The sequence below is a fragment of the Malaclemys terrapin genome, chromosome 3, assembly GCF_027887155.1.
Source record: "Malaclemys terrapin pileata isolate rMalTer1 chromosome 3, rMalTer1.hap1, whole genome shotgun sequence".
NCBI classification, from domain to species: domain Eukaryota; kingdom Metazoa; phylum Chordata; order Testudines; family Emydidae; genus Malaclemys; species Malaclemys terrapin.
Window position 1 is genome coordinate 169830715 of NC_071507.1, and position 11521 is coordinate 169842235.

Sequence of the window (11521 nt, forward strand, 5' to 3'; positions counted from 1 at the left end):
GCCTGTGGCACATAATAGTCTATTCTCCTGTGAGCTGTAATATTTTTGTCAAATTTTGGTTTTTGGGTTTGGTGTATGGGTGCTGGGTGGTGTTGGTGGTTTGTAATAAAAAAGTGGTCAGAGTTGATGATCTGGTAGTCTCTTCTGACCTTAAACTCTATGTCTCACTAATAAAAACATTTCAGTTTTCCCTGTGTAGAGCAGCTTCAATAAATACTTTATTTGGAAATGTTATTATATATATATATATATATATATATAGAGAGAGAGAGAGAGAGAGAGAGAGAGAGAGAGAGAGAGAGAGACAGACAGACAGACAGACAGACAACTTAAGACATGTGTATGTGAAGTAACACTAAACCAACATAGACAAAAGCCCTGCATTCTCAAATGGCAATTGGGAGTGAGAAATAGTGACAAGTATGTTTTTCTTAATTAAATAAGGTTAGCCTGACTCCTAAGTCTATTGTGAACTTAAAGTCAACTAAAAACTATTACATAGCACTTAAAGTGCTGTTTTTTGGCTCACAATGTTTGAATAAATTAAAAGAGGAAATATTAGATTCTTATGGTTAGAGTGAATGCTCTATAAAAATGCCATCACTCAGTCCTTTTCCTCCTTCTCTCATAGTTATGTTACAACACTAAGTCTTTTATAAGATGTAAAAAGTGCTGATTAGGTGCTCATTCCATCTTCTCCCCTATGCCTGTGTCTGGTTCACTTTGTTGGGTGGGGGCATGGCAGGTAATCGTTGAAAGGGGCTGATTGACTGCTTACCGTGTATAACCCTAATGGAATGTTGAGAATGGAATTTCATTTTCCTGTACTTGTTACAGTACAGGTCTGACAGTCCAATGCTGTAAACAGAACACTATAGCCATGGGAACCTGTGGTTCAACTTTTAACCTTTCAACACACCGAAATATAGGGCCAGATTCTGATCTCTTTTTATCAGTTCAGTTATTCCAGATCGACACTGCTGTAGCTAAGATCGGAATCTGTTCCCTACTTCATTTCCCACCCTTCTTTGTGATTTATGGTATCAGGAATAAATAACTCAGGGAAAGGCATTTTCTGATAACTAATGACTGTCTGGGCTAAGGATCTGAGGCATAGCCAAGGGCTATAAACTCACATCTACATCCGCAAACTGAGTGACACAAATTATTTTTAAACAGTGTTTAACTACAGTTTAAATAAAGTTTGCTTGGCCAGTGCAAAGTACGTGTAGTTGTTATAACAATTATGTTGAGCATGGTGCTGTCTATACTATAAATCGAATAATCTTAGCACGTTTGTCTGGTATGATGCGGTTGTGTCCTAACATGCTTTCTTGTTTACAATGGAGATAGGACAATGCTATTATAGATTCATGCTAATCAGCCATAACATTACATATGCTGTGACACTATTCCCTAACATGAGTCAATAAACATGTTGCCCATCCTCAGTACAAAAATAAATGTGTTAGATTACAGACAACCATGTGCTGGGAGGGTCTGAGATGTAGTATAAAAAGAGTCTAAGGGCCTACCTAGACTATACATTTTACTATGCTGGAGCACTGTTATAGCAAAGAAGAGTCCTGTCTAATATGGAACGTGGATTGACTTTCCCTGTGTCATACTAGGCTTTGGGACTATGCCCAAGACCATATGTGAAACATGATTTTAGCCATCCATCCACACTGGCTGATCAGCCTGGTCTAGTTGGAGAACATGGTTCTCTAGTTTGCCTTAAACCTCAATCTAGACAATACTAAGAAGGAATCTGGTGTACCACTGGCTTTAAATACTGTTTATAAAACTGTCATGTTTGGTCCACTGTCACCAGCCAGGCAGAGTGTGCTGAAATCATGTCAATGTGAGCCAGATTTAAAGTCCTGTTAACACACTTTCTTTGGAAGTGTAGGTGGAGCCTCCCTGTCAAGAAATGCCTGACCCAGAGGTCATTGCCACTTAGATCCCACTTTCTCCTTCCCCGGTCTTGCTGATAGATTTGCTATCAGTCAGAGCCAGACATGCCACACCAACCTTCCCTCACATTTAGGATGACATCCTGGTGCACTGATCTCTTTCTGGATATTACCAGATATTTTAGCACTTAAACCTGCCTCTGGTCTTCTAGAAGCTTTAATTTCCCTCCGTCTCAGTTTGTAACTTCCTCTTGCTGTTGTATTTCTGTACATACATGTGCTTGTGACAAAGAGTGAGCCTGCAGACGAGTGGGAGGGCAACAGGAAGTTGATAAACTTGCACAGATTTGTCATAAGCCAGATGATAGAAGAGTTTGCTGTGGGTCTATCTGTCTGTGTCCTGTTTAGTGAGCCGCCATCTCAGGGAATGTTTTCATTCTAAGGAAAGAAAAAAGTGCTACTTAAAACACTTAGTGCATCATACTGGTACAGGGTAAGCTTTAAAACTTCATTCCAACTGTTTACAAGTACTACCAACATAATCAATTCCTTTCCTGAGAAACCCACACCAAAAATGAGCATTCTTAAAAAAAAAAAAAAAACGCTTTTGAAGCCCAGGACTGATATGAACTGCGTAATGTTGATTTCAGTCAGAGACAAGGATGTTCAATTCACCCCCTTTTTAAAGCCATACCCATCATTAAAGCAATTAGGAGCAAAAGTCCCTGAAAGCCAATAGAGTTGTGCTCCTCCTAACGCCATTGGTGAATTTGGCCTTTAAGACCTTGTTACTTTATAATGCTGCTTATCTAGGCAAAATCTAGTCAATTACCTTTGGGTTATTTTGAGGCTAACTATAGATAACATGGCTTCTTAATTATCATCCTGCTAAAACAAATGTGTTAGTTCACTTCATGTCTCGAGTAGCTGTTTTATTTATGCAATGTTTTACCAGTCAGAACAATTCATGAAAAATTAAGCTAGGAACATAAATTATTAATAGGAGCATCTGACCCATTAAAAACCTGCAGTTTAAAAAAGCAGAATGAACATTAGAATCTAGGAAACATGAACAGAGGGTTTTGTTGTTTTTTTGTCTTTTTTAAAATATGGTGCAACAATTTCAATATGCCTGGTGCTTTAAGGAATATGTCCAAACGTTCCAAACAGCAGGCTTTGAAAGGCAAAGAAAGCACATAGTTTCCATGCAGCAGGTTTGCTGGGTCTAATCCATTAGCCTCCATGTGCCCACAGCTGATAAATTCTGAGCACTCCATCTACACAAAGGCCAAAGGGAGCTGAAGGGCTAGCTTCTATTTTCAGCTTGTCTGTCTGATCTCTGTGTGGTGTGATCCTCCCTTCCTGGGTTCCCAGAATTTGGGGTGCAGTCCAAGCCCGAATGTCTCCCCCCCGCAATTTTACAGCCCCACAGCCTGACCTCACGAGTCCAAGTCAACTGCAGGTGTTTAATTGCAGTGTAAAAATATCCTGTGAGCACTGCATTTTTTGCAACAAACATGATGGCCTCTGGTCAGGATAACTGTAGCACTGAAAAGAAGCTAGCTTGTGGGTTTGTAGGAAACACAAGTCTCAGAACCAGTGAGTCAACTCCACCAATTGTCTGGTGATAACTATTTAATTCAGCCGTATTTATTATTAAATATTTACATTATGGTCACTCCAAAAAGCCCGAATCCTTGTTGTGCTGGGCACTGTACATTGATATTTGTAGGTGAGTTTTCTAACGGTTACTGGGTTTGTTAAAAGTAGTGGCCTAAAATCAGCATTGTTGGGTTTTCCTTAATTTTTCATTAATTGTGAGTCAGCTCCTCTGCTGGTGGAAATAAGCATAGCTCCATTACTGATATACACCAGCTGAAAGTCTGTCCCTATATATTTAGAGTCAGGCTTACAGTACAAACCTGATGGACTAGAGTTTTCCTAAACTGCACAAACTGAGTGTACCAAAATATTTGCCTGGGATGGAAAACATAATGGAGTGTGCCCCTCTGAATATCATTTTAAATTAAACTCAAGATGGCATCATTTCTGGGAAAACAGCTGAGGGAAAAGCTACTCTCAGCCACATGGTCCCTAGGTTGTTAGAGTTAGAATGGCCATCCCTAGCCTATGAATTTAGTTTTTAACCAATGGATACCCAAGATACCCAGTTCATACAGGTCTTTTTCCTACTCTGTTAAATCATGGGCTGTAAATAGCATCAGTTTTGAACTGTTTATTTGACACATTCATTGGGTAATTAAATACAATTAAATGACATGTGACTGAGCAGATGTCAGGCTCAGCAGTTAAAATCTCTTTCTAGCCCCTGTCTAAAAATAAGCAAATTATATGACCAGAGTTGCACACCCACTCACACACTCTACTACTCAAGTAATTTGTTACCGATTCTAGGTTTGTACTATACTTCTCTGCATATTATTTCCAAGAGAGTTAGAGTACTCATGTCCCAGTCACACTCATTCCCATGCAAATTAGTTTTGCCTTCATAAAATTCAAGGGATCAGTAATGCTAGTAATGAATGTCTCTTATGCTTTGTGGATCACATCCAATATTTGCAGAAAGCCAGGATGCATTGCTTCACTTCAGGAAGTTCCCTGCATTGCTTCACAGGGCCTAGGCTTAAGGCTTAGCAGGTGAGTGGTTAATTTGTCTCTCTGCTCTCTCATCTTCTGATTAACCAATTATGTAAACATGTGATGAGTTATAAGCAGAGATTTTGTGGTTTAGATTAATACAGACCATCATCCTGCTAAGGGTTTCTTTTGTACAGAAACCTTAGTACCAAAAAAAGAGCCAGTTCTTAAATATTAATGAAAGTGTTAAGGGTTTATATGTATTCTTGAGGACCAGTGAACCAATCTTATTTCAGGTCAGTCATGGAAGGGCTTGACACTGTAGATGACATTTGCTACCACGAATGTTCACGTGGTACCCACATATTTCAGCATCCTCTGAACTGCTAGTTGGAACAGAAAGCAATATCAATAAGCATTTCAAATGTGTCTTCCATCCACTCTAAAAACATGATTAAAATCTCACAATGCACTAGGGAGGTAGGGAAGTATTATTTCTCCAGGGCATAAGCCAGGCTCAAAGAGGTTAAACCACTTGCCCAAGATCAGACAATAGGTCAGTGACAGAGCCAATAACAAAAGCCCTATCTCCTAAATTCCTGTCCTGTCCCAATACATGGATCTGTTTTGAAAATACACAAAAAGACATGTAAAACTATGTTTAAGCAACATTAAAATTGTGACACAAACTCAAAGATAAAGCAATTAAGGAATTTAAATGTGTTTGACACCATGTCCCCCAAAAAACAAAATAAAACAAAAAACAACCCTGTGCCTACATGGATAAGAAGAAATATGTTATAAAACTACCTGTAATTCAAAGGCACAATGGGGTGTCAGTCAGTACTTTGAATTTCTTTGTCTTTACTATTAGTGATCTTACTTAAAATTTTCTAGTATATGCTTCCTATGTATTCCCTCTTCTGCAGACCATTATCAAAAAACATTAAGGAAACAAAGTTTAAAAGTAAATCTTCCATCTTAAAATGAGAAAAATTGTGGGCTACAATTTTTAAATACTGAAGCATGAAAACATTTGCACACATGAATGGGTCTATATTTATGTGAAGTTACCCTAAGTGTATGTGCAAATTGGGCCATTGCATGTGCAAATGGCTATTTAGGTAGCTACTTGCCCAATTCTCCTTTTATACAAACCAGGTCTATGCAGTTTTAATGCCATTAACTTAATAAAATTAGCACTGATTTACATTGGTGTAAATGAGAAAAGAATCAGGCTGAAAAAGTCCACTTGGGCATGCAAATACACCATCTGCACAAGCAATTGAGATAATTATGTTAACAAATGTAGGCACAGAAATGCACTCACATGTTTGAGCAAGGTCCTTTAAAGATCTGACCCTGGATAGCTTGAAAATAAATGAGTATGCCATTGTAAAATCAGAATAGTATTTTTTTTTAAATCCATCTTAAATCGGCTATGCTACATTTTAGAACTCAGTACTTTCATTTACATAAAAAATACTGTCTTTGAAAAACCTCTCACAGCTTTGGCCCGGCTTCTGTCTGTCCTTTGCGTGCCCCTCTAAAATGCAACAGAAGTATAAATTATCTAAAGTCCTGCTCTGTGGATTATTAACATGACAGATATTAAGGGTCCAGTCAAGAAGAAAATCTCTTTGGCTGCAAAAGCACCTAAGGCCTCAGATGCTGACTGCGTGATGGGTCAGTCAAAGGGCAGAAAGAGAAAAAGGCAACACTTGACTCTGCACCAGGGAGTTTCAGAGCTCCTGCAAAGGTGGGGAGCACTCGTGAATGAACTTCCTGCTTTCCATACATTACAGCATCCTTTGCCAGACATCTTTTTATGATGTGTGCCTAGCTGCTTTGTAGGCTCTTTGGAGTAGGGACCATCTGTCTCCTGTGTAATCTGCAACACTGAACGCACTGATAGCATTTAACAAATAAATACTAAGAGGCCCAACAGCCTTCTCCCATTTGACAAGGTCCACATGGCCCATGAGAATTATCACAGTTCTAGTAGGAGAGCAATCTCACAGTTGGCCCCAAGAGCAGGGGCAAAGAGATCCTAGAGCCAGATGTCTCTTGTTTCCCTTTATACAGTTGCTTTTGTTTCCAGACTCCTGCACCCAGTAGCAGGAGGCAGGGCCGCCCAGAGGATTCAGGGGGCCTGGGGCAAAATGATTTCAGGGACCCTTTCCATAAAAAAAAGTTGCAATACTATAGAAAACTATATTCTTGTGGGGGCCCCTGTGGAGCCCGGGGTCTGGGGCAAATTGCCCCACTTGCCGCCCCCCCCCCCCCCAGCGGCCCTGGCAGGAGGTGGGCAAAGGCCCCCACCTTCATAATTGTGTAAGGCTCACAGCTGCAGAAACTTTTACGAGCCCCCACATCCACCATCTGTTTTATGTGCCTCCCTCTCCCACCAGCGTGGAGGGTGAGGGAGGGGAACTCCTCAGCTCAGTGAAACCCTCTCTTCTCTGCAACTGAATTCAGGCATGGAGCTCTCACCCAGTGATATATCTGTGGGTTGACAGCATTACACATGACAACTGTCCCTATTCTGGAGGCACACTCCAGAGCTGGTCAAAAATATTTTGTGGAAATTATTTTGACAAAAATCTAAATTTTTGAGTTTTCAATATGTCAATGAAAAAACTAATTCTATGAAAAATTTAAATGAAAATGCATTTTTTTGCTTTTCTTAAAAAAATGCACAACCAGAATTTTTTTTTATCCACCTCTAAAAAAGGTCCTATCTTTTAAACAGAATCTGTATCAAGTTTCCATCTTGTGCCTTCTAGAATGCTCTCTCAGCCTAATACATTTCAATGGTGTTAAAAGGTATATTCCTCGTTAGGAACTGTCAGAAGTTTGTAGGTACTGTATGCTGCATCTTTAAGACTCTTTACTGCCCTACATTGTCAGACAACCAAGTTAGAATCCACCACCCCGTTAGCATGTCAGGAGATGCAGTGAGTATGTTTAATGCATATCCCAACATCTTCATAACCTTGAGCCCCCAGGCAACTGGGTAGGATGGAGTCACAGGGCCTTACTCACTTCCTACGTACACTAGTGTAATTTGGGATTAATTTCTTTGAAGACAGTGGATTTCTACCACTGTAAAATTGGTGCACCAGAAGAAATCTTGATCCAGTTCTTGATCCACTAGGAAACTGACTCAGGCATTATATATCCATGTTCTTTTGGATAAGGCATGGAGTCATTTCAAACAACTGTGCCAAGGGCTAATTAGTGTCCTCTTAATACACAGATTATGAACATGATAAATTTACAAAGGGCATATGTAGCCCATCGTGTCAAGGATCAGTTAGCACAATTCAAAATAATACTGTGTCAGAGGTCCAAGGCCTAAGAGATGTATGTGCTTGGGTCAGGACAATTTTCTTATAATGGATACTTTGGGCAATTTGCATGTAATGAATCGCTACTAAAGTTCCTAGGAAAATGGTTCTTGCCAATAGACAAGACTCACCCCAGACATAGGTGCAGCTCTTTTAAAAGTCAATAGGAAGAGCTTACACCATGGCTGCATTTGGCCCATTTCTCTATGTGAAGTAATAGTTTTCAAAGCCTCTCACATTTTTATTCATTGTTTTAGTTTTTAAATATCGGAGCAGCCCCACTCTCCAAACAAGCCACACCACTGACTTCCAAAATCTGCTGCTTGAATTGCAGTAGCACAGCCATGTGGGCCAAGCCATCAAAGTTCTCCAACGTCAAAAGAGCCAAACTGATTACAATCAGCGTAAGCAGAAAGAGCAGTCCCACGTCCCAGCAGAGCTTGTGAAATGCCAGGCGTCAGCTGGAGCAAACTCCTATTGCCAAGGCAGAAAGCTCTGTGAGAATGGGATCTCTAGAAGAAGCATGGATATAACCTTATTTTACTGGCTGCTTACATGTACTTAAGTGCAGGCAAAGGGGGTAGGAAAGAAAGAGGGAGAGACAGAGAGTGGGGGAGGGGAAAATTGTACTACTACAGAGTAAATACAGACTACCCCTAAACATCCAGTGGTTCAGTTCAGTTTGTTTGATCTTACCTGCTACAGTTAAGGGCTGAATAATTTTTCTGGGGTTTCTCTTGAGTTTAACAAAGCAGAAACTGGTGAAAATAAGTAATTTACAAAGCAGGAGACTGCAAAGGGCAGACATTCCTTGTAAACCCTGACTGTTTACTTTCGTTTCGGGGTCTGATCCAACCTCACAAATTACAATACGTTTCTGTCTCTTTTTTGTTGTAATACCCCAGACTCCTGTTTTACAAGAACTCCATTCCCCCAAACTAGGCTCATAGGTGCTACTGTAACACAAATAATAAATAATAATAATAACAATGTTACTGCAGAAAGCAGCTTGTTCCTGCCATTCATAGAACAGACATAAACTCAGATAAATCGACAGTGTTTTAATAAAAAGATAAATATAAATGGGCATGGCTGGGCTTTGCACACACCTTGAGTTTACCATGCTGTAATGCATGCTGAAAGGAGAAGCCTTCACGCAAGCTCTCGTAGCATGTTGTTAGTCTCCTTGGCTTTCTTACAAGTATACAGCCATTTGATTATCCGAGCATTGCGCTCAATCACTGAAGTGGTGCTGGGCACCTGCTCAGTCAGTTCTTCCTCCAACAGCCCATCATCCCCACTGTGCCTTGTGAAGTCACTCTCAGATGTTGCCACGCTGATGCTGCGGATCCTGAAGGAGACATTGTCAGAAATCACGGAGAAGTTCTCTCTGCCCAGATCCTCGACGACCTCGGGTTCAAGGCCACAGTACTTAAAGAAAGTGTCAAACTCAGAGAAAGACTTGGAATAGCGAGAGCTGATATCAGACTGGGAGCGATGCAGCCCTTTCCTCCTGATGTCCTTGACCTCATCAGGTGCAACAGTCAGTTGTGAGGAGTCCTCACCCTCATGTTCAGGAAGAGCTGGTGCTTCTGTGTTTGCAGGGGCAGCGTGCTCAGCGACACGGCTGTTTGGCCCATTGGCGGCATGTTTGGTGGATACTGTCTCTTCACTTTCTGGTGTGAGGCCCTCCCCAATTATGCTGGGCATCTCAGGGGAAGTCAGCAGCTTCTCCTTCATGGACCCCTGGAACAGCCGCCTCACCAGGCCTCCTCGTGACCTTTCATTGCTTTGACCTTTCACAAGCTCACATTTCTGGCGGTAGATCACTAGGGAGTCTGGCCGTACCTGCCTCTTGGAGCTGCTGCGTCTCGCTATGGGTGGATCAGGTTCCAGGGGAGCACTGCAGGAATACATTGCTTTAGTTGACTCCAAGTTTTTTGTGCCTTTCCCTCCACCAAAGTCCCTGTTGATTTTTTTGTTTTCCACTGAACAGCTCTCACTGCTGCTCTCTGAGGCTGAGCTGAGCACGATGACGGGTTCCTGCTTAGTGCTGATTACATGCTGACTTTTTACATACTTGGCCTTATCAGCTGCCAGTCTTTCCACAGCACTTTTCCTGCCTGGGGTGCCTGCCTCCATCTGTCTGCGAAGGTACTCTGGCCCCTTGTTGAGGAGTCGCACTGTCAAAGGGAAGTCCGAGATGGCATGCATTCTTACGGCATGAGAGATTTCAGTTGGCATATCAGTTTCAGGTACACTTATTCCACTTACAGTTCTGGAAAGAAAAAAAAGCCACTCTGTGGAATCTGCAGCTTGCACTCTTCCTGCATAAGTGCCCAGTGAGCCTTTCCAAATTCCAAAGTCTGCTGCTGGTTTGTTTATTTACCTATCAGAGATTAAAACAACTCCTCAGCCTCAGTAAAGCCCCACTGTCTGACTGTGTCTGCTGCTAACACTCTCTGACTACACACCTCCACACAGCTGCTTCCTTGCATATTCACCTTACAGCTAAGCCGGCCCCTGCAATCCAAACATAGCCAATCAGGTCTGAGTGCAGAAGGCCCGTCTGACATCACCAGTGAGCTGGTTCATTGACGTTAGAGGAGTGGCTCAGACCATCAACACTCCATTGCCTCCAGCAAGGACAAGCACTAATTAAAATATTGTTTATGAGCATATGCTTTCAGTAGTCTCCTCCTCCAGCAATCTGACTGAGTCAAAACACTAGAGGAGTCTTCCTAAGAGTAATATGGCCACTACAGATATTTGGATTTTATGGGAGCAAACTTCAGAGATGTGTTTCTTCCAGGAAGGCATCTCTAGGACTATTTGGAGCCTGTACTGTACATGCACCTAAAACTATAAGCTCCAAACCCTTGTTATTCAAAACATTTCCCTTAGCTACCTAAGGCATTTTCTCCAGTGCCTGCCCCCTGAGATAAGCAAGAAGATACAGGGCCTGATCCTGCAAAGTGTAGCGTGTCCCTGAGAAGAACAGAGGACCCTCAGCTCCACACCCAACACCTCTGATGCGATACTCGGTGCCTTGCACAATCAAGCCTTTAAACCTGGACTTTCTGGGTCCCATATTAAAGGTTGGTTTTTGTTATTGTTGTTGTTGTTTTTTAGTAAAGAGCGCATTCAGGCTTCAAAAATGCAGAGATTTAATTCAGCACCTTGCTGTTTGAGATTTCAACCGAAAGGCTTGTGGAAGTCACGTACTAAACTCTGCAGGCACATGCAGGTAAATGCACTTGCTGCATTGCTGAATGTACCAAGAACATCCTAACAGTCCATTGATATCAGTAAGACGCTTGTTCATGGATGGCACCAGCAAAGTGGAGGGTGGGTGGTGAAACAGTTTGAAATACTATGGAATTACACAAGCTCTAATTTCATCTTCCATCATTTTTCTGCCATTAAAGGTGGGCCAGATTTTCAAAGGAGCTGAACTCTAAATTGGAGCCAGAAGTACTAGTCCAGGCATTTTAGAGAAGTAGCTCCCTAATTTGGAAGCACAAGCCATTTGCACCTACAGATCTGCCTGTTGTCTAAAATTGAATAGTGCCTACAAAAAGTATATACACCTGTTTTTAACAAGGTTCGTTCTATCTGTGTATCATTTCATTGGGGATTAGAGTGCAGAAATGTTTT

The 11521-nt window shown here is 41.5% G+C and overlaps 1 protein-coding gene across 1 annotated transcript; it reads right to left on the minus strand.

Moving 5' to 3' along the window:
* Positions 1-332: 332 nt before the first annotated feature.
* On the minus strand, positions 333-10920 carry FAM110C (family with sequence similarity 110 member C). The gene is made up of 2 exons (XM_054024545.1): positions 8974-10920; positions 333-2354 (listed from the first exon to the last, which is right to left on the minus strand). Exon 1 carries the CDS (start codon positions 10106-10108, stop codon positions 9017-9019), a length of 1092 nt encoding a protein of 363 aa, XP_053880520.1. The 5' UTR covers positions 10109-10920; the 3' UTR covers positions 333-2354; positions 8974-9016.
* Between the last annotated feature and the right edge of the window lie 601 nt (positions 10921-11521).